The 27,516-nt window shown below is 42.2% G+C and overlaps 2 protein-coding genes across 2 annotated transcripts; one reads left to right on the top strand and one right to left on the bottom strand.

Annotated features, from left to right (window-relative positions):
* The first annotated feature begins 315 nt into the window (after nt 1–315).
* Nucleotides 316–5,403, top strand: LOC311044639 (tubulin beta-2A chain). The gene is made up of 4 exons (XM_084056350.1): nt 316–714; nt 1,804–1,912; nt 3,050–3,160; nt 3,795–5,403. The coding sequence occupies exons 1-4, from the start codon at nt 658–660 to the stop codon at nt 4,877–4,879; spliced, it is 1,362 nt and encodes a 453-aa protein (XP_083912476.1). The 5' UTR covers nt 316–657; the 3' UTR covers nt 4,880–5,403.
* A 1,819-nt stretch (nt 5,404–7,222) lies between these two features.
* On the bottom strand, nt 7,223–24,951 carry LOC311045041 (desmoglein-2-like protein). The gene is made up of 14 exons (XM_084056852.1): nt 24,743–24,951; nt 20,501–20,617; nt 19,250–19,405; nt 19,009–19,150; nt 18,310–18,467; nt 17,563–17,697; nt 16,543–16,728; nt 14,879–15,159; nt 14,641–14,783; nt 13,972–14,193; nt 12,997–13,236; nt 12,107–12,234; nt 10,128–10,508; nt 7,223–9,500 (listed from the first exon to the last, which is right to left on the bottom strand). Exons 1-14 carry the CDS (start codon nt 24,794–24,796, stop codon nt 8,226–8,228), a joined length of 3,618 nt encoding a protein of 1,205 aa, XP_083912978.1. The 5' UTR covers nt 24,797–24,951; the 3' UTR covers nt 7,223–8,225.
* Between the last annotated feature and the right edge of the window lie 2,565 nt (nt 24,952–27,516).

Genomic DNA, 27,516 nt, shown 5'->3' with positions numbered 1-27,516 from the left:
CTATATATTAACCACTTAAACCCCAGCTTCGGTATCGTGGGGAAAGCTTTCGCTGAAAATAGCAGATCGACAAGCTCACAACGCGTCGCAGCGCGACGCGTTGTGAGCTTGTCGATCGGCTATTTTCAACTAAAGCTTTCTCCACAATAACAGAAAACAGAAAAGACACTAAATTGAGCCCTGAGGGACTACGGTTACCCATATGAGATTCAAATAGTTAAAAATATCTTCTATTTGTTGTAAAACAACAGTCTGGGCTTATAAGAAACACAAGGAGTGTCCTTTTAAACGGGGTACAAATGTAAAAAAAAAAAAAAAGGCCGGCAGCATTTAGCCTGTCTGGGACAGTATAGGGTGATGTCAGGGGCTCCATCACTAAGGTGATGCAGCATCCTCTGGTCCACTGCATCAAATCCCCGGCCTCCCATTGGCTGGGGCGGGTATTAGGGGCGCTCTGCTGCTGTGACGTCACCCAGGCAGGAGCACGTTTATCTCCGCGGCCGGCTCCTCTCCTCTCCTCTAGGAATGTAACGGTATAGCAAGTGGTTTGTCTGATCTGAGGCTTGTTAGAGGAAGGGAGGCAAACACTGGAGAAAACCTGGTGAAGTTTATTATTGGGACAAAGATAAGGCTTTCTGCCCGCATCCGCATCGCATCATGAGGGAGATCGTTCACATCCAGGCTGGACAGTGTGGCAATCAGATTGGCGCTAAGGTAAAGGCTATGTTTTTATGGGCGATGTTTGTTTTGACTGGTTTTTATTTTTGTTTTAACTAAATGAAATCCAATTAAATTTAACGACAAGGCATTTAGTGTTAATGGATGACGCATCCTCCTGACCTGGCCAATATTGTTTAATGCAATTTAAGTGCAATTTAAGTGAATTAAACTAATCCTATATCACCTTGAAGAGAATGCAAAGCTTTTGTGATGATGTTGTTCTAACTATGTTTATTGTGATGGGTGGGTGCGGTCGTGTGGGCTGGTCTGGTCTGGGCTGGGTGACAACGAGGCAGAGGCTGCAGCAGCGTTACCAGGTTTTGCGAGAGAAACAAGCAAACAGGTCTATGAAAACAAGCCCAAAAGAAGCCACTAGGCTACATGAGCCTGGCCCCTGACGCTCATTTAGCCCCAAGCTCACATACGCGTCGCATCGCGACGCGTTGTGAGCTTGCTATTTTAGGTATAGTAGATCTGCTATTTTCAAAAAAATCTGGAAGAAAATGTGAAAGATTTGGAATATTTTTTGAAACATTTTAACTTATTGAATGTTTGGTGCTATTTTCTATATGTTGATGAATTGAATACCTAGACCCCAATGGAAACAAGACCGCAAGGACTTTTTGGGTGTTTTCGACAAACTGTCTGTCTAATAAAATATTCAATCAATCAACAACAAGAAGCTTGTATGTGGGTCCCTGTCATAAAGTATTTTCATATTCATTTGGGGGTCCTTGACATGAAAATATCTGAGAACTACCGGTTCAAACAACATAAAGCAAGCCCAAAATGAGCAACTACACTTTAGAAACATGCCCCCCCCAAAAAAACCGCAACCCGCAACTACCAATATTTACAAGCAACTTTACAGGAAAAACAAGGCCAAAGTCGCTTACAATAAGCGGACATGGCAACACTGGTCTGCAGCCCCACTAGCGTCAAGAGATGCGCAGCTGCAATATGGCCACGACAACCTAATGTTTGACCACTTTAACTCACATTAAATATGATGTATGTATGTATGATGTGTCTGGTGAACACTGACTGACGTTAGTATATGTGTCTGTATCTGTTTCATTTTAGTTCTGGGAGGTGATCAGTGATGAACATGGAATTGATCCCACTGGTAGTTACCAAGGTGACAGTGACCTGCAGCTGGAAAGGATAAATGTGTACTACAATGAGGCATCAGGTACAATCTACACATCCACAAACTGTATCAAGCCTTTTAACACATTACTTTTTCCTTTGAACCATTTCCGATTCAGCAAAGCGCTTTTCTGCTTTTATTAATAACCCAGACAGCTGTGCAAGCCGAAGACCTAATTTGGTCAAAGTAGGTTCAGCTACAGGGATAGAATGAGGACACCAGAAGCTGCTAAATGCAGTTCCCTCCCCTCCCTCTCTCTCTCTCTCTCTCTGAGGCACACAGGTATATCTGCAGTCTCTGTATAGCTGACCCAGAGTTAGCACCGTGCTGAACTCACTGCACAATGCCACCGGTTTTATTAGCCAGGCATTTTGAAGGTCATTGCGATTGCATCTAGTGTCCCTCATAGCTGCTATATTGAGCAGCCAGAGTCATGTGCCTGTCACTGATTTGCCATAGGAAGCACATAGAGGCCCAAACAGGAAAGCTGCGTAGGCCTACATAGGACAGATAACTACGACGCCTAGGCCTATCCTATTTCCAATGATCAGCGGTAGCCTTTATTGATTGTTTCCGTTTTGTGGAGCTGGCATCGACGTTAACTGTGGGGCACTGTTTCACGTGAATTGATTGAATATACCACTAATAAATTCCCCCTAAAATATTCAGTGAGTTGATTGACAGATTTTTACGTGGGCTAAGCACTCCTTAAGAGAGCCAACAGATGATGAGTGATAAAGGGGGGGGGGGGGCAGGTCTGTGGGGACGTCACGCCTTGAATGGATTTTTACGGAAGTCAGCACTTACTCAGCCCACTCTTCTAGAACAAGCAGATTGGTATAGTGCAGCATGCTGCTGCAGTCTGCATGATGGGTCACAGATGGAGGAGGGGGTGGGTGGGGGGATGCCAACTTGCCAAGGTGTGCGTAGGGTGATGCAGGTGTGTGACAGAAAAAGCTCCCTGCATCGCTTAAAGAAGAAATTACATTTTCCACACAGGAGTAATGACGATAATTGTTATCACTCTCTTTATTAAAACACATTTAATCTAAAGATCACGTTTGTACATGGTTCATTCTCTGTCCTCGCCCCTATGCTGCAATGATTGCATCATTCCTTTCAACCAGCGATTAACTCTTATATCTCTACCTCTGCTCTCTTCTCTTTCCACCCCCAAAGGTAATAAGTTTGTCCCTCGTGCCATCCTGGTGGACCTGGAGCCAGGCACCATGGATTCGGTCCGCTCCGGCCCCTTCGGACAGCTCTTCAGGCCTGACAACTTTGTCTTTGGTGAGTGTTTGCTGACGCTGCTCCTCCTCCTCAGTGCAGCTGCACGGTTTGTGCGCGTGTCAGCATCTGCCGTCATATCTGTTTAAGGCCAGCATCTTTTTTCCCCCCTTATTTTTACCCGACAGTAATGTATATTCAGATTCACCCATGTAAAGCTTCTGCAGTCCCTCAGCAATGTGCCAGTTATGTGATGCATTGTCTATGCACAGCTGTGTCACGCTGACACAGCTCTGGGTGTGACTCAGCAAAATGTAGTCTTCAAGGGGATACTATACTGCAGTGCTGATCTGAGAGTACAGCCAATACAATCCAACACCACAAGCTGCCTCACTACTACTACTCTGGCCACGATGCTCACTACAATGGCGAGCTGAAGGAGCAACTGCCTTTCATTTTCGAATATGAATATACATTGACTAATGGACAAAATAGACAAATATAAACAGCAAAGCACATTGCCTATACTACTTGGCTGCACCCACAGAAAGTTGTACAAATCATCTTAGCTCTTCAAGCTAACCTGCCGAGTTTCTTTGTAATGCTGCGTTTGTTTCTTCATTCTAATTGAATAATGAATTATGGTTGCTCATTGCATAAATGGCATGTTTATAAACCCCCCCCCCCCACCTTTCAGGTCAGAGTGGAGCTGGAAACAACTGGGCCAAGGGCCACTACACAGAGGGAGCCGAACTCGTTGACTCCGTCCTGGACGTCGTGAGGAAGGAGTCGGAGAACTGCGACTGCCTCCAGGGCTTCCAGCTCACACACTCCCTGGGCGGTGGGACGGGCTCGGGCATGGGCACGCTGCTCATCAGCAAGATCCGCGAGGAGTACCCCGACCGCATCATGAACACCTTCAGCGTCATGCCCTCCCCCAAGGTGTCAGACACCGTGGTGGAGCCCTACAACGCCACACTCTCCGTTCACCAGCTGGTGGAAAACACAGACGAGACCTTCAGCATTGACAACGAGGCTCTGTACGACATCTGCTTCCGCACCCTCAAGCTGACCACACCCACCTACGGCGACCTGAACCACCTGGTATCGGCCACCATGAGCGGGGTGACCACCTGCCTGCGCTTCCCCGGCCAGCTCAACGCCGACCTCCGCAAACTGGCCGTCAACATGGTGCCCTTCCCCCGCCTGCATTTCTTCATGCCGGGCTTCGCCCCGCTCACCAGCAGAGGGAGCCAGCAGTACCGCGCCCTGTCCGTGCCCGAGCTCACGCAGCAGATGTTCGACGCCAAGAACATGATGGCCGCCTGCGACCCCCGCCACGGCCGGTACCTCACCGTGGCGGCCATCTTCCGCGGCCGCATGTCCATGAAGGAGGTGGACGAGCAGATGCTGAGCGTCCAGAACAAGAACAGCAGCTACTTCGTCGAGTGGATCCCCAACAACGTGAAGACGGCCGTGTGCGACATCCCGCCCCGCGGGCTGAAGATGTCCGCCACCTTCATCGGCAACAGCACGGCCATCCAGGAGCTGTTCAGGAGGATCTCGGAGCAGTTCACCGCCATGTTCCGCCGCAAGGCCTTCCTCCACTGGTACACCGGAGAGGGCATGGACGAGATGGAGTTCACCGAGGCGGAGAGCAACATGAACGACCTGGTGTCAGAGTACCAGCAGTACCAGGACGCCACCGCCGATGAGATGGGAGAGTATGAGGAGGACGAGATCGAGGACGAGGAAGAGGCTCGCCACGATGTCCGTCACTGATGGTGATGCATGGAACTGCAGTACCAGTCTGTGTGCTACGTAAACCAATCACTGGGAATAATCGATAATTGTTGTTGGAAAGTGCAGAAAGGAAATAAGAACGATGAAAGAGATGTATGTAACTATATATTGCTGTGTGCAAATTATGTTTAGATACAGCTGTCTAGCCTCATATATTGTCTATCAATGTGGCTCATATTTGAAAAAGACCATGAGTGATAGTAGAACATAACAATTATGTGAATATTATGGTCATTGGTTTTCCAGTCACGCTTTGCCAGGTTTTGTAACTTTTACTTTCACTGTTAAGTGTCAAAATAAATTTGCTGTCCTATCAATGTTTTGTCTTTTTTGTATTGCAATGCTTTGCATAGATGTAGATATTTGACCGCCATACAATTACTCATATACTATTATAACTCCCAAGTTTACTTATGAATTTTCTATTTTCTCACAAAGTACAGCATAGTCTATTCAAGCTATCTGAGATAAAACTTTGTCTCTTCATAATGTCTTGATCTATTGTGTTTAATACAAAACAAAAATGAATAGTTTAAGTACTTACTTACAGCAAGTTCTTTCCGACATCAACCAGTCTGGCAGGTGTTCATGACCACAGACTAGGGATGGGCGGAATCATTCTGAAATATCAATTCTGTAATTTCCTTTCGAGAATCAACTCCCACATTAAAATATTGATACCAAAGGTTTTCTTCAATTGTATATTTTTTTCTTATGAAATGTTGTGTATTGAATGTTGACAAAGAAACATTTAATGTAGCAGCGAAAAGGATAGGAACTTCTTCCACCGCCATCTCCCTCCATTCCACATATTGGCCTACACAGAGGCACAATACATCACATAACGAGACTCAGTGAATTCTGAATGACAGAGAGAGAGCCAAACATAACTTTCTTTCACTCCACTAGATTAAAATGAGAAAACACGTTGTATGTCAAAAGTCAATATAACATTGTGGCAAACCGCTGAAACACACGAAAATCATCCATATATGAATGGATATGGATTTTTGTGTGTTTCAGCAAAGGATCATGATGAGTTGGGTGGGTTCTCACAGTAGCAAGTAACCAATATGAACTCATTCCATGAGTCTATTTAAAAGACATAAACTATTTTTTGCCATTTAACAGTGATGGAATTATTGACATCCATTGAATAATTGACATTGCTCAATGATCTGATCACATTTCAGACTTGCTTATTTTAAACTGCTGAAGCACAGCTGTCTTGGAATATGGATCCAACGATGCAAGCTCCATTCCATAATAGACAACAAATCGAAACATTTGCACCTAGACATCGCCTGTCTGTATCAATTAATCATCTTTTGCTAAAGAGCTGAGTCAACGATCTGTCACTCTCACTTTAACACTAGAGAACAAAAAGTCATCCTGCCTTTCACATCTGCAATGATGTCACTACAGTGATGGAACACTGCTGCAAGTAAAGTATGACTCATGTTTCACTCATTGACTCACACACACACACAAGCTTTTCTACAGAAAACAGGAAGCTCACACTATTTCAGAAGCCGCTGAACTTTTGGTCAATAACGCCCACTATCCATCAGAAAACATGAGAAGTACAGGAATTAACACATTTTGGTCATTCTTCAAAATGCTGGATATAATCCTATTGAATTTGAACTGAACAATAGTGTTTGGAGTAGTCAACAAGATAAAGGTAAACAAGATATCTTTCATAGGAGCCAAGCCCGTAGCTTGCGGCCACCTTGACACAGATCTTATCAAACAATGACAGGATGAATACTGGAACAAGAAAGTACTCAGTGGAATGCAGGAAGCATAAATGTGTTAATAATGTCTTTATCATTTTAGAGAGCAAAAACAATCTATGAAATTGGTGAGGAAAATGTTAGATAATTAGGCATTTTTATTGAAACAGTAATTCACATGTGTTATTCAGAAAATATGGCTAGTGTGGTAAAACTGAATTTCAGCAATTTTAAACAAACGTATGTTTGATCTATGTCTATCCACCTTTCCCTATTGAGCGGGTCACAATGTGCTTCCAGTTGTTATTGCCATTTCACTCTTTCCACAGCATGGCTTTTCCTGTACTCTTTTGTCAACTCTTTGTCTGGGTTTATCATCTTTTCCACTCTCGACACACTTGGATTTCCTGGCAAGCAAACATGTATTGCCGAATTATGGATGGTAGCATGTAGCCCGCTATAGGGGTACCAGACCCTCAGATGGTACGCAACCCAGACCCCCTGTTGAAGACCCATGATGACAATGTATAAAACATTGCAGCAGTAGGACAAAGTGAATGAAAACAAATGAAACCAAGATGATTTATAACCTTCCAGCTTTATTATAATATTGTGCAAATTAAGGTTTATTATGGTCAATTAAAGACATTCTAAATGACATGCCAATGTCATAATCTGCAGCTACTCATGCAATACACACATACAGTACAAGACAAAACACTTGACAGTCGTGCATTAAGGGAAAAATGTCAGTAGCAAAAAGAGCAATGACTCCTCTACTAAAATTATCAGTGCTCCAAAAATCCAGAATAGTCTCTAAAACCTTTTAAACAAAACTATTTTAAGCATTATTTTATAATCATGGAAAAAATATATATACATAAAGAAATGTAAAATGTGTACATCTTTGGTACTACCAACTTTGTGGAGTGGACAAATTGGGATTCTTTTCAACAACACAAATAAGAAACCCCATATAAATATCAATATACTGGACATACTATAAAGACCCATTTTCCTGCCAGACAATCTATAGATCAACAGTGCAATTCATGGCAAGGTTCAAATGTAATCGACCGCAGCAATCAAACTGCAACATGAGCATCTTTAAAATGCTGAATATTAACAATATTCAGTGTTTAAGACCCCAATATGGCACCCTCTGTTCAAACATAATGACTACAGTACCTCCTTTTTGTTTGGATTTATTAAATTGTTTGGATTTTGTGTATGTTTAGCAGCTTCACAAATCTGTGCGAGTGCGAAAAATATTTATATAACACATTCTGGACTGGGATTTTATGTTTGATTACAATTATGACACATTTCGTAGATAACTTTAGATAACTTAAAGGGCCAATAAAAAAAGCTTATGCACAGCACAGCAGTGTTACAGAGAAGGGGCATATTGCCTTTTCAGTCATACATTTCATGTAGTCAAGCAGAGAACAATGCTTTTTATTTTTAGTCTTTCCATTGTGTATATGCTCTACAACACATCTATTTTTGTATATTCTCTATATAATTTCACCAAGAACTGAAATTATATATCTATTCCCATGGGTACAAATGTAAACTGTTGGACTGTCCTATGCTCTTGTGCTGGTTTCAATATTACTCTCAGTGACTGAGATCTTCTTACTTTGCACGACAACTCTGTGACTGCCTTGCTGCAAGGGCGCGGGTTCCAGCGCAGAGGCCTCAGTTGACCCTGCGGACCTCAGTGACACACTCTGACCTTTCACCTCCACACCATGACCCCTGACCTCTAAGCCCTGCCCCGAAGAGCCCGACCCTGCCTGAAGCGTCACCTGGGCTAAGCCTGCACCGGCCCCTACGCCTGATGAAGATGCCGACCCGCTCTCAACCACGCGCACTTGTCTGGACCGGGAGATGTTTGATCCTTGTGAGAAACCATCCACACCATGACCCCTGACCTCTAAGCCCTGCCCCGAGGACCCCGACCCTGCCTGAAGCGTCACCTGGGCTAAGCCTGCACCGGCCCCTACGCCTGAAGATGCCGACCCGCTCTCAACCACACGCACGTGTCTGGATTGGGAGACGTTTGATCCCTGTGAGAAGCCTGGTGCTGTTCCAGCATGATGCCCTGCTGTGGTGATCAACGTGTGGCCGCCCCCCAGTGAGCTGCTGCTCTGCCCCCTGACGGTTTGGCTGACCCCCGTAACGACGTGCCCGGTCCCTCCCGCCACACCCACCTGCCCCCCCCCTACAAGTACCATGCCCTGGGAACCACCGTGGAGGCCCCCGACCGCCAGCCCCTGACCAAGCCCCATTACGGACCGGTCTCCCCCTGCTACAAGCACCATTTGGGGGTTGTTCTCGACCACGTACATGGGGGTGGCAGCGTAGTACATGGTGGGCTGCTGGATGAGCAGCGTCTGGCTGGGAATCAAGATGTTGTCTTGGACATGGACTCTGGGCATAGTAGTGACTGATCCCTGGGCTCTCTCGCTGAGCAGCCTATCCTGGACCATGGTGGAGGTTCCTGTGGCCACGTTGGAGGTGTTGAGGGTGCCGACACTGACGTGCTCTCTCTCTCTGTCTCTGGTGGTTTCTGTGTGGGAGTGGGTGTGTGTATGAGTGGAAGTGGAGGGTCTGGGAGGTGAGACCGGTCTGGCTGGACGGACAGACACCTCCACAGACTCAGTCTCCAAGGTGGACCCCTGGCAGATGTTAGCTAGGGTTTTGAACTTGGGTCCCAGGTCATCGAGGAAGTCGAGGCTGTTGTCGTTCTCCAAAAGACTGCAGCATCCCACCGAGCCTGCCAAAGACTCCTGGCCCTCATAGTCGTAGATCCGGAGAGCATCCTTCTCGTGGGAATGTTGTGCGGCATGGTCGGCTTTCTGCAAACATATAGCAACAGTGACTATGAGTGTAAACTTTAACAATACTGAAGGTTCGCTAAACACTCCTAAAACTAAAATGTGAAGCTGATATCTTACTGGTGGTCTGGCATGTTTAGACCACTGACTACAACTCACAGAATACGTGACTTTAGTTCTGTTTGTTTGACTTTACTGTATTAAAATTGACATGCAGAGTCTTGCATGAGATTGGTAATTCAAAACAGTGAACTTAAATGCGCCTTTATGTTTAACAAAGTTACAATATTGCTGAAAACAGTCCCTAACACTGGTTTATGAACAACATTCAAACATCCATGACTCTCTGTGCAATGGTGTTTAGTTCGGGTAATGTTTTGCTTACAAAATGCAATGTTCACACAGTAAATACAGTAAGAAAATGCCAACTGTTTGGCTTGTGTGTTTTTGCTCCATTCAAATAGAGATGAAGTTCATGTGAATGTATCCATCTTGGGAGATGATGCAAGCTTTTACTAATGGCAAGTTATTGACCATTCACATTGATCTCATGGAAATTATTATTAAAGTAATTTCAACAGCTTGCATTATTCACGTTCAGAGTAGAGAGTAGAGGTTTCAAAGATATTCATATTTCCAGGTACTCACACTTGTGTAGTAGTCCTGCAGGAAGTCTTCAGAAAGGGCCATACCATCATCGTACGCTCCAGCTCCATACCTGGAGTGATACTCATGGTGGCCTGTCACGAGACCCCCACCCAGACCCCCACCCAGACCCCCGCCCAGACCCCCACCCATGTGGTCCATCTCCACATGCCCGCCGGGCTTATGGAAATATTGATAATGCTGCATGTTCTCCGTTGTCAACATGGAGGAAGATGTCCGACCTCCGCCTACAGCCATTCCTCCACCTGCCACTGATGCACCTCCTGCTCCTCCCTGGAACGCGCTCCCTCCATATGCATTCACATCTGTGGCCGTGATTCTCCCATGGTCCACTTCTGTTGGAATTTGAAGGAGAGGAACTTCCTGTGTGAGAAAAGGGAGAAAGCAAATCATCAATGTGAAAAAGCATGAATGTAAAAAGGCTCAAATTTATATCAGTGGTTCTCAAAATGTTTCATGTCAAGGTGTGACAAATGCACATTACGGTATATTTATTATATTTATCTGCTTGATCTATGGGTGTTATTATGTCTGATTGATATGTAACATGTTGGAATATATGGACCTTTCCTAGTCACGTGAAAGGTAATGGGTCTGATTAGGGGGTGATTGAATGATTTGTGCCACCCGACGTTACTAATAGAGGGTGCGGTTCAGGGGGGAGGGGATAGAGCAAACAAACCTGTGGATCAGAGGCAACAGGGGGAAGAGAGGGGTGAGAGAAGAGAGATCTCCGAGGCGCCAGTAATACTGTGTTTAAGTTTAAGTCAAAGTTTAAACTCGCGAGTAGGCTGCAGCCAAGAATTAAGAACGGACGAGCCCTGCGGACAGCGGACATTGTCGTTGCTACGCCGCGGGGAATGGAGTGCTGGGTGTATGGAGGAAACGCCGTGGAGCGGAGGGATTCTGACGGAGCCGCCGTGGTGAGATAAACCAAAGCTTTCCGTTCTGTGGATTAGAATTTAAGGGGTATCTTACCCCTTAAATTGTTACAAAGGACCCCCAACATTATGCATTTGGCCGTGGACCCCATCTCTATATTTTGTTCCAGGGACCCCCAGAACACCCCCCCCACGGACCCCTGGGGGACCCCACTTTGAGAACCAATGGTATACTGCTCTGCATTGTGAGCTTGTAGATGTGCTATTTTCAGTGTGAGATCCCAGCGTGCAAATAAGTGTAAATAGAGCTTCTCTGTGATCCACTGGGGCAGCCCTTGTGTTAGAATGATTCTATACTAATCAATACATTTAGGCTTTTAGCAGATTCTCTTATCTAGGGGGATTTACAACGTGCAAGATCGGAGGCAAGAACCTAAACAAACAATCTAGTCATGTATTGAGTGCAAACAAACAATTAAATGTTCCGCAGTAATTAGAATACCAGGTAAACATCCAATCTAGCGTTTGTCTAAACAACTTCTATCTAAATGACATAACATCTGTGTACAAGCAATCAGTATCCTGTATGACGTCTATCTTAATCAGTGGTTCCCAAACTTTTCAGCTCGAAACCCAAAATATACATTTGGTATCTCGTCACGACCCAAACATACAAAAAAAGAATAGTGAAAATGCCCGATCTACAAGCTCACAATGCGTGTTGTGAGCTTGTAGATCTGATTAATTTTTTTATGAAAATCTTTTGAAATAATAGTACTTTTAAATAGTAGACAATGTTTAAAAAATATATAAAAATAGGATATTCTTGCGACCCCTAAAAATGTGTCTGTTACCCACAAATGGGTCCCGGCCCAGTGTTTGGGAACACTGATCTATATAAGATACTGTACATACAGTACATACTGCAGCATAATATGTGAAAATGTTGCCAACATACAGTACATCTGGATAGCATAACTAGCATCTGTCTAAATAGGGAACATCTGCAGCTGCTGATACAAGGAAATAAGGAGTGCTGGGGTGAGGTGGAGCCTGAAGACAACAAGTGTAGTTAGTTACCCTGTCTTCTCCTTGCCCCTCAGTATAATAAGAGATTAGCTGTTCTTTCGTGTCGAACGGAATGGCCTTGAAATTCCCCATGGCTGCCGCACCTCCACACAGGCAGAATAACAGCAGGAGTGGCACCACTGAAACACACACACAATTCACACTATGTCACAGACCCATGCAACTATATGATGACGAATGAAACGTCTGTCTGTTGCTTCATAAGCTAGTGGACTTACTGAAAGTCATGGGCAAAATGACAAATGTTGTGCAAAGGCTAAATGTTTGGGAAGCATGACCCGTCCTGCCTCATACTAACTGAATAAACCCTCCCTGTTGATCCCGTCAAATCACTATTTAACAGCTCTGGTTAGGCATCAAGGGAGGGGTGATGATTCTTATCAACCCAAGTTGATAACCCTATCTGTAAAGTAACTTAAGTGCATGTACTCAAGTACTGTACCTAAGTACAATGTTGACTTTTCTACTCCACTACATCTCAAAGGCAAATATTGTGCTTTTACTCCACAAATTGTTTAGAACTTTAGATACTAGTTACTTTGTAGATTTTGATTATTATTACAAAACATAAAGTAACCACTTCAGCCCTATATACATTTCGGCCATTTGAAAATAGCCGATGTACAAGCTCAAAATGTGTTGCGATGCGACGCATTGTGAGCTTTTAGATCCGCTATTTTCAAAAGATCTTTATACATTTGAAAACTTGCATAATGAGTACCTTCTACCCATGGTACTTTAAGCACATTCTGATACCAATACTTTTGTACTTTCACTCGAGTAAATATTGAATTCCTGATTCCAGAGTATTTTTACATTGCAGTATTGATACTTTTACTAAAGTAAAAAATGGGAGTACGTTTTCCACCACTGCTACTCACACAGCAACAGCAGTAGGCCGAGGAGCATGAGGAGGACACCAGGAGCTCCAAACGTGGCACCCTTTGTCAGTGGCACACAGGTCTTTGTGGTGGTGCTGGTGGTTTCCACACACGTACACACCACCACGTCCATTACCTGGACATCACCACACGACTTGCCCTGCTGGTCTGTGATCTCCATGGCGATCTTGTACTGGCCCGGCCACAGGCTGGCTTGGTTCCGAAGAATGGCCGAGGTGCCTTAATTGGGGGAAGAGATGTGAGAAAATGCACTGAATCAGTGATAGGAATATAGTTTTGGCCCTTCAGCGCTTTGTTTAACAATATTGTAACTTTTGATGTGATGTGCTCTGTTGTTTACGAGACACGATGATAGGAGGACACAAAAACTGTGTTCCAATGGCTACAATGTAGTTATTATTATTTAGTCACAAGCTCTTGTTAATACCTTTCATTGGTTAACATTAATCCTCCTATAATTTGAGAAACTTCTATCTGTAGTGCATGGTGAGACCAAAATGAGTTTTGCCCGGTTCTCCTCAGTGGCTGGAGCAATTGATCTGAATTTGCACACAGCCATTGATCACTACCATGTGCACGGAACAGTGAAGCCCGTTTTTCAATTTCACCAAATTTCAGCTGTTTATTAGCGTTTTTGTGTAAAAGAACATCGCCATGGTTACGGGGCTGCCCAGCTATGGGACGAACTGCCTCCCGGGTTGCCATATCATGTGCGATATCCCCCCATGGATGCGTCGACCGGGTATGGACTAGTATTTATAAAACTCACAGACAGACTTAACCACTTTCAACCTGGCGTTGCAAGTTGCAAATGCAAGGCATTGTGAGCTTGTAGATCTGTTATGGGGGCAACAAATATATGTTTTAATATATGTATCACCTGATACTTTCTAAATTCTTGATGTTCAGAGCTACAGGAAATGCTAAATTAAAACCTCGGTCACAACCCCTCACCGTTTATATGATCCACTGTCCATTTTCCATTGCGGTTCCCCTGAATCACCCTGAACTCGAACGGTGCTGAATTTGGGAATTCATCTTGGTCTATGGCTGTGACATAGACCACGTTGTCACCATAACACACAGTCTGACTTGTACTGGTCAGAGTTGGACAGTCGTCATTGGCGTCTTCCACCTGAATGGCTATGGTCCCTGTGGCTGTTTTAGTGGGCACATCTGAAGAAAAAAACACACCAATAAAAACAGTTATGATGAAAGATTATTTAACCCATTCAATCCAGGAACGCATCTGTGTCACTTTAGATTTCTTTGGCTATTCAAAAATAGCAGATCAAAATCGTTAAAATGTGTTGAATATATATATATATTTTTTAAGCGAACATTTGTAACTCAAATCTTTGCTTCTGGGGGTCCCTGGAAAAAAATATTATACAAATGATCGCTTTAAAGAATATATATTCAAAGATTTGTGAAATATTTTACGATTTAAAAGAAATAGCAGATCTACAAGCTCATTTGCGCGGCACTCTTTGCCGCTCAATGAGCTTGTAGATCTGCTATTTTTGAATAGCCAAATCAAATGACACAGATGCATTCCCCGTCTTAATGGGTTAAATGTGTTCCGCCCATACTAGTGATACCTGGCACACACACAGTACTTACCACTGGTAATACAAATTATTTCGGCATAATATGTTCCATTGATCAAGTACTTGGACTCTCGATCAGGCAATTTGGCCAGCCTGATATCTGCCGTCCTTTCGTCAATAATCAACCAGTTATTGATGTCCTTTATTTTTGCGTACCTGTCGAACAAGTAAATAAGGATAAAATAATAAACCTTCAATTGAAACACGTACAAAACACATGTGGGCAAAACACACATATGATTGATGCTTACCTGACATCTGTGGCAATTTTCAGAGTGTCACTGTCGATAGCGGCGTAGTTGGTGATGATCTGGTGAAGATTGATCTTGCTTGTGTCCTCTGAGATGGTCACCACCTTGACAGCTGGGTGGAAGCGGGGCGGCTCTCTCTGGTTCACCACGTTGATCTTGACCGGGTAGTGTTTGGGAACTATGCTGGGGGGTCTAATGGAACTAGAGCCAAAGTTGTATGCTGCCTTATTGGAGACGGACACTGCCAGGTTGAGCACTTTGAGTTCCTCGTAGTCCAGAGCCTTCAGATTCAGATAAAGAGAAAACACAGGGGCCATAGCGTTCATACTACAAAGACCTGTTCTATGAATTGTTCCATGCATTGTTCATTTCAATCATCTAGATCAGTGGTTCTCAACCTTTTTCAGGCTGTGACCCCGAAAAATGATCATATTTGAAGTGGGGACCCCCCAAAATAATCATATTTGAACTGGGGACCCCCCCCCACTCTGACAAGCACTTGGAATTGTAGGAGTTGAGGCATTTTGACTCGATTCCACAGATAAATATTGTGAAAATAGCCGATCTACAAGCTCACAACGCCTCGCGGTGAGATTGTAGATCGACTATTTTCACTCTGTTTGCCTCTTTCTTATATTATTTGACAATTTGGCCAATGTTTAATCAGTTTTACAGTAGTTTGTGCAGTAATGGTCTTTTTTCTTTTCTTTCTTTTTGAGGTATTAAAAGGTCTTAAAAGTCCCCAAAAGAAAATCATGTGGGGACCCTCCAGGGGGTCCCGACCCACAGGTTGAGAACCACAGGTTGAGAACCACTTTGAGTCAAATCTGGAGTGTTAAAGGGTCATGAAACCCTAGGTCGATTTTTGTTTTTAGTTTTCCTGTAGGTTAAAAAGTATGTGAGCGTATAAATAAGGCAGCTTGACCTACAGTAATAGTACACTGTGATATATACGTAAGCAACGCAGCTGCAGCTATTAAAATGTATAATGAGTGTTAGATTTTGTATTGTCAATACTTGCACATTGGCACACCTAAATCTAACACACCCATTAACTTTATGAGCTGCAGCTGCGTTGTTTACATCATGGTGTATTATAAAGTCAGACTGGCATGTTTTTACCAATGTGTAGTTTTTAAACTACATAATCACCCTAGGGTTTCATGCCCCTTTAACCCATTAAGACCTGCCGATTCTACAAATGTCTTCTAAATCCCAACAGTTTTCTGAAAAGAACGTATGTTTCTATATGAGTGGTTCTCAAACTTTTTCATGTCAAGGACCCCCAAAATTATATGTATTTCGCCGCCGACCCCCATCTCAATATGTTTTGTTCCAGGGACCCCCAGAAGCAAAGAATTGAGTTAAAAATGCTCGCTTTAAACAATATATATTCAAAGATTTGCACACATTTTCACGATTTTTCAAAAATGATTTCAAAAGATCTACAAGCTCGTAGCGAGGCACTCTGAGCCACGCTATGAGCTTGTAGATCTGCTATTTGAATAGCCAAAGTGTAAAAGAATGCTTTTTTTTTTAGCTCAAATCAAAAAATGACACAGACGCGTTCCAGGTCTCAATGGGTAAATTTAACTCTAAGTTAAAGTGTGAATTAAACTAACACAGGATTGTCATGTGTACATAATAATAAAGCTGTCCCATACCTTGTTAATCATGATAATGCCCTCATTGGTCTTCTGATCAGTAGAGATGCTGAAATAGCCGGCCTCATTCCCTGACACGATGGAGAAGACAGCCCACCAGCTAGCAGTAAACTCCATATCCAGGTCAATGGCTTTGATCCTCATCACCTCCACGTTGATGGTGTTCTCCTGAACATGGCCTTCATACTGCAAAAATAAAGTGGATTTACAGGTCTCTTTAATGTCATACCTGTTCATTAAATGCTGCACACCAAAACGTATTCTAATTAACAAAATGTTATTCTAATGTTTATTATAACTAGCACATCCTGCAGTGGTTGGTGGTCTCCTATTGTTCCATTGTGAAATTTAGACCCTGGTGTCGGGTAGACACCTACTGGTTGACAACTAGTACTGCCTGAAGATTATAAGCACACAGTGTAATTGAAATCCTATAATATACTGTACAATTGTAGAATTGAAGAAAACTAACACAACAATTATTTTTGCGCAAACATATCAGCACTCGAATGTGCCTAAGAGTGCTCTTGAGTGTGCATATATTCTGTTCTTGCCTAAGAACAAATCACTGCTAAGAAAACATGGGTGAATATCAGAATCTTTGGGAAATATTTTGGGAAAACTGTAAGTGGGTCCTAAGAATGGTTATTGAATGAGGCCCAGTGGTGTGTTCTACCGTCAGATGCTGTGTACGGCGTATACCTTGAGATTTGTTTTCGTCGCTACCGTATACCTTCAAAAACTGTTTCATCCATCGAAAACGCGAGAGTGTATACCCACGACCACGCGCATCGTATCGTAGCGTGTACCTTCCGAAAAAAACTAGAACACAACACTGATGAGGCCCAATATCTCCCCCAGCCAAGAAATGTGTCTCTCTCATGCTGGAGATGGGTGCGCAATGAGAGATATGACTCCCAGGAGAGTCACAAAAGTTATGGATTTCTGCTTCAATATATCTATATATCTTCCAAAAAAATAAAAGCATAGAAGGGATGCTTTTGGAAATGGTGTGCTTACCGTGTCCCTTTCCAGGGTTGGAATGTTGTCATTTATATCTAGGAGTCTGATCACAACATCTGCTGTCGCTGAGTTTCCTCCTGCTGCTCCATTCATGTCTGCGCCTCTTACAGTCAACGTATATGTGTCTCTGCTCTAGATAATGTGATGAGATCAGAAAATCAGCACCTTAACTAAAAAGGTTAAACAATTATTTCCCCCTAAAAACATTTTTTACTTGTATTGAATTTGATCAATTCAATAGATTCTCCCAATTATATTAGTTTATTGCTGCACAGTAGTTTGAGGCAATATTCCATCCCTCTAGCGCTAGTTGGCAAACAAATATTGAATTTGATATCCATGAGTACGACGTATGACATATATTATGTATGTTTTATGACATATGTCATATTTTCTATATATCAACATCTTGTTTCATTAAAGATGATGCTACTGGGACTGGGAAATGGTGTGAAAGGTGTTACCATTAATAGTCCAGACTTGAAGTTTAGAAAATAAAATAATCCAGTAAACATCACATTTCTAATTAAATGCGATAAAAAAAATAAAAACGGTCTATTTGGCGATATTAACTAAACTAGTGTGTTATAAGGAGCATTCAAAGTGACTGTGCTACTGTTACACAACAGAGGAGAATGTCAGGTATGTTATTTGCTCACAAGGCTACTATATGTATCAATAATGTATTAGTACAGTAAATGTCAACCTGCAGCAGCACCAATGTGTTTGTTTGCACCTCATTACCTCCCTATCCAGAGTGTTCTGTCGAACCATGACTTCTCCTGTCTGATGGTTGATGGAGAACATCCCGGCCGTGGAGCTTGTCTCTACAAGGCTGAAGTAGATCTGAGCATTGGCCCCCAGATCTGCATCAGTAGCATTCACTCTCATGATGACAGTGCCTAGAAATTACAATATTGGAAGAGGCAATAATCAATCATTAGTCAGAATTTAATTACAGTACAGTAAAATCCTCAATGTTAATGGAGTAGGTGATATGTTTTGGTTAAAAGAAAAAGTGTTTTGTTTAGCAGGGGTCTCTGCCTCTCTCCAGCTCTTTAATAAACAGAAAATACATTTTCAGGTGGGTGGCCAATATTCAGCCAATCAGGAGAAGGGTTAGGGTTAGTGTTCCAGTTCCAATTTTGTCTGCTGATTTATTTGTTATGTATTCATCGCTTCCAAATTCACTTGTTTTCCCTGTGTCTTGTGTGAGCTTTTTCTCCTGACTGGATAAAATTGGTATCCATTTTCTGTTTAATCAAGAGCTGGAGCGACGGGGAGACCCCTGTTACTGAACAAACACTCCAATGAGTACTATCAGAATATAAAGCAATTCAACACTTATTTCAACCTCTTACAAATACCGGTAAACACATTAACACTGAGGATTGTGTATTACTTATTTGGAGAATACAAAATGACATAGGTTAGCAAACATACCTGCTGCACTAGATTCATAGACAGATCCAACTTGACCCATTTGGAACACAGGTGCACAGTCATTCATGTCCACAACGTCAATTCTAAGTTCAAGGTCCTTCTCGGCACGGCTCCCATTGCTGTATTTTGCGATGCCTTTTAACTACAAGGAGAAATAAGGCAGCAGCTTAAACATGTATTTGAACTTGAACGTTGCATGTGTGAATTTCCACCTCATTGGTGTGATTATGGGAGATCTTACTATGTAATAGGGAATGGCCTCTCGGTCCAGAATGCCGGTGATTCTCACCAGCCCTTCGTTAGCGTCGATGACGTACAAACCTACAGGGTCCTTGTCAACACCATGCCCTGTTAGTGAGTAGGTTACCTTCCCCTTGTAGTCCTTATCAGACCGAATCTGGAACACACACACACACACACACACACACACACACACACACACACACACACACACACACACACACACACACACACACACACACACACACACACACACACACACACACACACACACACACACACACACACAACATTATATGATATGACGGTATTATATAATGTATTATTATTACTATTGTTATATTATTATTATTATTGTCATTATATTCCATAGAAAATTGTTACAATTATTTGAAATATTTCTTATATCAATAATTATTCATTGTTAATCATACTCTCTGTACTATTATTAAATGGTATGTAGCCAGTCATGCCACCAACAAACAATATATAACAATAAATAATAGTTCCTATGCATACTTGCATACCGTATTTATACTTTTGGAGATGTGAGTTGGATGATTTTGTCACACAGTATGATCGAAAAAGCGAGACTATGCTGTGTAGGTTAAACACTTTAACGAATGAATTCTAGATTACCAATCTTACAGTATAACACAGTGTCTGTCTACACTTTTTGTACAATTAACCAATCCTCTGATGAGACAAGTCTGCAACTGCTCACTGGGCAGCATTGCTTGCTCGCATATTGTCTTAATCAATCACTACTGTAATATTTGCATTGTCAACTACACAAAGTCACCAATTGACAAGAGATATGTGCTAGAGCTAGCACATATGAAACCAATCTAACACAACGCCCTACGTTTAAGTGCAGGTGACCATGTCTGAAATACTGAACAATGCTGTATTCATGGGGATCCACTGTAGTCTAGACACTAATGTCTCAGCTGGCCGTGAGCTGTATCAGGCTTACTGAGTCAATGTTTGCAACAAAACAAAAGAAAAGACAAAATCATGCCTCTAAGCACATAACTCATGAGTTAAAGAGAAAGTCCATCAAAAATACTTCTTAGGTTGTTATTCTGAATAACTAGACTTTGTTATTTATCTATACCATTTTCAGAGGTTTTTGATTTTTACATTTTCCTTTGATATAATGTTTTACCTGAAATGGGTAGAGGAAAATGTAAATGATGATCTGGAAAACATTTTAAGAAGTGAAAGAACAGACTGAGTCTTGAGAGCATACCTTTGCAATATATGCCAAGCCAGTGTAATCAACATTCTCTTGCAGTTTCTTGGGGTAGATGTACCATTCTCTCTTCTGTCTCTTCAGTCCACCTCCTTCTACCACCACATGTAAGATCTTCAAATGATGTACACAGAGGGATGAAAAGGATGAACAACAATGTGGGATTAAATTACAGCTCTACGACAAACATGTCTTATGAAGCTCTTTCAAACTCATTTGACTTCTCAGTACTGACTTTTCGTGGCGTAGAGCAATTTAGTGTTAGTGTGTTACACAGACACGGAAGCGCATGCTGAAATGCCCAGATTTTGTTATTCCCATAAAGTAGCATTTCTACTTTTTACATTAATAATGAAATGCCATCTGACAGCCTCCAAAAAAAAGTAATCCATTAATAGACATGTCATTAACCACTCATTATAGTTAGTTAATGCCAGTTTAAAGTGTTTTTGTTTTTGTTTTTGTTTTATGTTTAATGCACCAACTTCCTTACAAAGTACACCCTCTTCTGGAGAAAAAATAAATATGCAGAAAATGGTTATTATCCCATTTTCATAAATCTACCAAAAAAGATTGGATTCCCCTGTTTGAACACGCACACACACGCACACATACACGCACACGCACACATTCACACACATTCACACACACTCACACACACACAGATGGGTGATAAATGAAAGACCTGAATACATTAGTGGAGAAAATAACAATTGCAGATGCTTCCCAGATGCTTCCCCACTTGTGTATCGCTGATATGAAAAGCAATTAAAATCCCACCATGCTCTGTTGCATGTATACAAATGCTGAGGAGGCTCAGTTGACCTCGATTTTGGATCAAGATGGCAAGAGGAAAAGATTTAAGTGATAATGAAAGCGGGTTTGTTTATTGGGGCACGGATGGCAGGAGCTTCAGTCACAGATACTGTGCTCCAATGTTTCAATAGGAACAGTGACAAATAGCAACACCTGCATTTCTGATCTGTGACAGACATCAAGACATCAGGGAATAGGTTCCCAAATTGTCGTCGAAAGTGTACATTTAATGCAATATGTGAGGAAACACAAGTTCAGGTTGTCAGCAAGAACGGTCCAAGGGATGTTATAGAACAGTGGTTCTCAACCAGTGGTCCGGGGACCACCAGTGGTCCTTAGGTGGTCCCCAGCTAAATGATGGAGAGTTGGTAACCAAATGGACCCTTATAGTTCTTAACTCTTGAGAGAGTAAAATGAAACCAAATGGACCCTTACGGGTCCATTTGGTTTCATTTTACACTCAAGAGTTACATTATTGTTAAACATCTGCATTACTTAATTTACAACAACGTCTACACAATTAGAGAATGGAGAAGGATTGTTATTTTGACAAAATCTTATCAAACGATAAAAAAATATTCTAAGTTCAAAATGCCAAAAGGTTCAAATGCCAAATAAATAATGGACCTTGATATGAAAAGGGTTGAAAACCACAGTTAAAGAAGGGTTGCGGTGCATAAACTTCTCAGGACAAATATGCACATTTGACAGTTCAGTGGTTCGAAAACCATAGACACTCATCTACAGAGATGTGGAAAAAGTGATTTGGTCAGATGAGTCATCCTTCACCATATTCTCCACTAGTGGGCGGGTGCATCTGTGGCGCACACCAGGAATACAGAACAGGAATGTGAACGCTTGACCCCTGCAGTGAGGGGGTCATGTGGCTCTGTTATGCTGTGGGGGGCATGGTTTGAGTCCACTCGTCCCCTAGAGCACTGTTCCCAAACACTGGCTTGGACCATCTTTGGGTCGCAGACCACATTTTATGGGTTGCGAGTAAATATCCCCTTTTTCTATATATATATATATATATATATTTCAAAAGATTTAAAAAATGTTAAACAAAAAAAGTCACAACTTAAAAACAATTACAACATTTTTCAAAAGTATTTCATAAACATAATTCAAAATTTAAACATATGCCATAACAAATACATCTAAGAAGGACCAGTGAAACTAGCAGATCTACACGCTCACAATGAGTTGCTTGTTGTGAGTGAGCTTGTGGATCTGCTATTTTCACTAGTTTGGGTCCCGGGCAAACATCTAATTTCTCTTTTGGGCCTTGAGCTAAAAAGTTTGGAACCGCTGCCCTAGAGGGAAGGGTCACTGCACATCAATTCAATGTTATGTTGAGTGATCACCTATAATGAAACATTTGATCATGATAGGAGTGGTCTCTTCAGGGTGACAATGCCCCCTTCCACAGGGCACGAGGGGTCACTGAATGGTTGGATGAATAGGAAAACGATGTGAATCATGAGAATCATATGCTAAGGCCTCTTTGCAGACACACCAGATCTCATTCTCAACCCAATTGAACACCTATGGGAGATTCTGGACTGAGGTGTTATAGACAGCGCTCTCTCCACCACTATCATCAAAACACCAAATGAGGAAACATCCTTTATTAAAATGGTGTTCCATCCCTCCAGTAGAGTTCCAGAGATTTGTACAATCTATGCCAAGGCAGCTAGCATGGCCCAACACTTTACTAAGACACTTACCAATACAATAGTATATAGCATGGGTTTTCAACTGATTATGAACCAGGGACCACCACCCTGACTGAGAATCAACCTGGGGACCACCGTTGTGTTGGGAGGGGGGATATGGCCGTGGTCTGTGGGGAAAAGCTTGAAATTAAATAATGACTGTTAAGGCCTTAATTTATTTGTTAATTTGAGGTGAATTAAATCAAGCCCTTAACAGTCATTATTTAACTGAGATATGCTAGTGGTCCAGAGCTCAGAAAAGATTGAGAACCACTGATCCATTCCTTTTGGTTGCCCTTATTCTGTTCTCTTAACCTTCCATATTAAACTCATGTTAACTGATTCATTGCAACATATGTATGAGCATGCAGACACATGCGATTGATATGGGCACATTTACTAACTAGTCACCTACTAATGACGACTCAACCAGGTAAATTCTGTGGTTCTGTGGAAGTTCTTGACATCCGAAGTAACTAACAACATTGATGCGTCATCATACATCATACTGTTTCTCAACTAGTGGTCGATAAAATAAAATATAATACAAATCTTCACTTTCCTACATTACTAAATGCATGGTCAGGGACCACATGCAATACCTTCACGGACCACCAGTGGTCCATGGACCACCAGGTGAAAACCCATGACCTGTATCATGGGTGGTCCACGGACCACGGACCACCAGTTGAAAACCCATGGTATATGGCTACCTAAAATATATTTAATTAGACTACAGTGGTTCTCAACCTTTTCAGGCCGTGACCCCCCAACATAATCATATGAACTGGGGACCACCCACCCTGACAAGCATACATTTAGTTTGCCTCTGTTACAGATAATAATTGTGAAAATAGCCAGCTCACAAGCTTGTAGATCGGCAATTTTCACAATGTTTGCCTCAATTTGGCCAATGTTTGACCATTTTTTTAATAGTATAGTTTGTTGATTACCTTTGATGCAGTAATGGTCTTTTTTCATTTCAGTTATACTTTTTGAAGGTATCAAAAAGGGCACTTAAATTGCCACTTTAATGCTGTCATCTGGGGACCCCCCATAATCATGTTGGGAACCCCCTCTGGGGGTCCCGACCCACAGGCTGAGAACCTGCTGGACTGAATGAATAATCACCTAATACAATGGAGTTGCAGATTTAAGTGAAGAATGATGTGGAAGGAAGTGGCAGAGGATGGTCTACTTCAATGGTTCTCAAACTTTAAAATGTCGAGGTCTCCCCTTAACTCTGATTGATTGTTTGATTGATGTACTTTATTTAGTAAGACATGAGAACAGTACATGACAGTACATAACAGTATACAATCAATGACAGTATACTCATGACAGTATACAATACATGACAGTGTACAAATGGTAGGGTCCATTTGGTTCCATTTGTACACTGTCAGAGTTACAGACTTGTAAGGGTACATTTAGACCCCCGAGAATCCCTGGAATCCCCTTTGAGAACCACTGGTCTACTTCTATATTCCACCACGACGTCTCGGCCTACCACACCTGTAGCGAATTTATTATTAGATAATTTAGAATAACGGTTTTCCCGTCACTTTATACCCTATGTTCGTTGTTATAATTAGTTTGTACACAGTCAGATATTCTGTACACTGCGAAGAACGTATACGTTCATGAATTTCGTAAAAAAACAAAAACAAAAACAAACAATAATAATATTAATAAGCTCACTTACCGTTAAACAGAACAGCAGCAATAGAACAACGCTGCACTTGGAAACAGTTGCCATTGGGGCTTGAAAAACGAACGGCGTTTCCCTCCTGGGAGTAAAAACCGCGTCCGGTTGAAGCAGATCTATTTTATGTCCTGGGTTTAGATTAGACTTTGACCCTCCTGATACCGTTTGGAGAACTTTTCTCTACAGTAATGCGTTACAGCCACACATAGGCGGTGCCTCTCTCTGTTTCATTGCTCATAGGCTAGTCCTGATAGCGGTGGAGAGGAGAGGAGGGGTCGGCTGTGTCCGCTGCATACTTTCTTTCAGTGTGCAGTGATGGGAATTCCGTTTTTTTTTTGCAGGGAGCAGTGTTGACAACTCTTTTTCCTGGGATGTTGCTAGGGGGCAGGCAGAGGCAGGTCCATTTCTTGCTAAAAAAAAGTTGCTGATTGTCTCCGCCAGGCCGAAGCCGTGGCCGAGATATGTTTTGCACCCTGTCCGTCTGTCCATGTGTGTGTCCGTCTGTCTGTGAACAGCTAATCTCCGGCACAGTTGGCCCGAAAAAAATATATTTTTCCTGAAGCCTTGTCTCTGGTGAGGTAAAAAGTGTAGGTTAGATTGATATGTAGTGAGAGATTAAGTCACAAATTTGTATTTAGGATAAACCAAAATAACATTGAACATGATCAACGTCTGCTACATGATTTCAGAACCAATTTATGTTCTTGATATAAATGGTACATTTATATAGTGCTTTTATCCAAAGCGTTTTACATAGATTATGCATTCCATTTACCCACATGTAGTTGTATGGCAGAGGTAACCATACAAGGCACCAACCTGCTCATCAGGAGCAATTAGGGGTGCAGCGTCTTGCTCAAGGACGCTTCGACACTAGGCTACTGTACTCTGGGGGAGCCAGGCCACTCTACCCCTGAGCCACTGCCACATACACAACATAAAAAGTAGCCTATATTTGGGTGCTAGTCTAGTGCCCTCACACCCATTTGCAAAACTTCACCTACGGCCGTGAAATTCCCACTGTGCACTCAGACCAGGGTCTCTGATGAACATCCATAACCAACCAGCTTGACCAGCTGGACATTACTAACACGTTTTGACCTGTATTGCGAGTAAAGAATGCACAGCATATACCTGCGGAAGACAAGTACACCTCAGCTTTAGAATGAGTTCAGCTGAAGTAGGCTATACTTCCCCTGTAAACAGCGTGTGTGTGTGTGTGTGTGTGTGTGTGTGTGTGTGTGTGTGTGTGTGTGTGTGTGTGTGTGTGTGTGTGTGTGTGTGTGTGTGTGTGTGTGTGTGTGTGTGTGTGTGTGTGTGTGTGTGTGTGTGTGTGTGTGTGTGTGTGTGTGTGTGTGTGTGTGTGTGTGTGTGTGTGCTACAGTGTGATGTCAGATTTAGCATTGTAGAGCTTGCCAAGTTACGGATACTCCTTACTAAAATGGTCACATTACAACATGTTAATTTTTCCCTCCCACAGACTGAATGAGTGGGTGGGAAATGCTGGATTTATCTTGCCTGATTAAGTCAGAGGATTGCACAGGTATATTGTAAACAGATGTAAAATGACTTTTTCAAAGTGTTTAGATATCAGTCTTCATGGTTTATTGCTTTTCGAGGACATCATTGCCAATGCAATATCCAAAAACACAAATATGGATGGGTGGTTTCAGTGAGGAAATAAATAACATTCACTGGCCTCAGCGGCCTGGCTGTGTATTCACCAATCATTAACTAGGGCTAGTTCAACAGATAACAGAGGGGAGTGTACAGTATGAAAACACAGCAAAATGGAGTTAAAACTGGAGTATAAAAACAAATCAAAACCTAAACAATAACACATTTTATCAACCTTATACATATATGTACTGTATAAGTATATTTGATCACATTAAAATGTGGTACAGAGTACAGTAGTTACACTAGCTGACATGCAGTATTGGGTGTGTCTGGTAGTTCTGGCAACCTGAGTGACCCCATGGCCACGCCTGTCTAGGGCATACTTTCTATCCAGAGAAAGCAAATACCAGATAACATACAGTATACTGTAACAAGATTCAAGATTCAAAAAAGTTATTGTAACATATTATAGACATGTACACAAGAGTACGATTCTTTGGTTTTGGTTCTTCAGCCTTGTTGCAGCTAAATTAACTTGAAATAATTAAGGATAATGAGGGAAAGATAAGGATTATACAAAATAAATATAAAAAAAGAATGTATGTAGATTAGTCATGTGGCACACCTTGGTGCTATAGGTGCTGTATGGATTTTACTTCTATAAAGACTGTATGTGCTGTGCAGTATATGTCTGTCTGTCTGTCTGTCTGTCTGTCTGTCTGTCTGTCTGTCTATACCAATCAATCAATCAATCAACCAATCAATCAATCTATCTATCTGTTTGTGTATTTACATTTATGTCTGCACATTTGTACTGTGTGTAGTGACTTAATGGAAAGAATATGAACAATGCAAAACACAAAGAAAAAAAAAGAAAACGTGTGTGTGTGTGTGTGTGTGTGTGTGTGTGTGTGTGTGTGTGTGTGTGTGTGTGTGTGTGTGTGTGTGTGTGTGTGTGTGTGTGTGTGTGTGTGTGTGTGTGTGTGTGTGTGTGTGTGTGTGTGTGTGTGTGTGCGCACACGCGTGCTTTGCCTCAGTATGTTTTCATCTTACAGTGCTAGTCTAAGTAAAGCCACAAGTACTGAAGAAGATTACAACTCTGTCCCAATGATTGATTATGCATGGCAGTTTGGCAGTGCCAAGCCAGTTAC

This window comes from Gymnoscopelus microlampas (assembly GCF_963454915.1).
Source record: "Gymnoscopelus microlampas genome assembly, chromosome: 5".
Classification (NCBI taxonomy): domain Eukaryota; kingdom Metazoa; phylum Chordata; class Actinopteri; order Myctophiformes; family Myctophidae; genus Gymnoscopelus; species Gymnoscopelus microlampas.
This window is presented reverse-complemented; position numbering and strand designations above follow the sequence as displayed.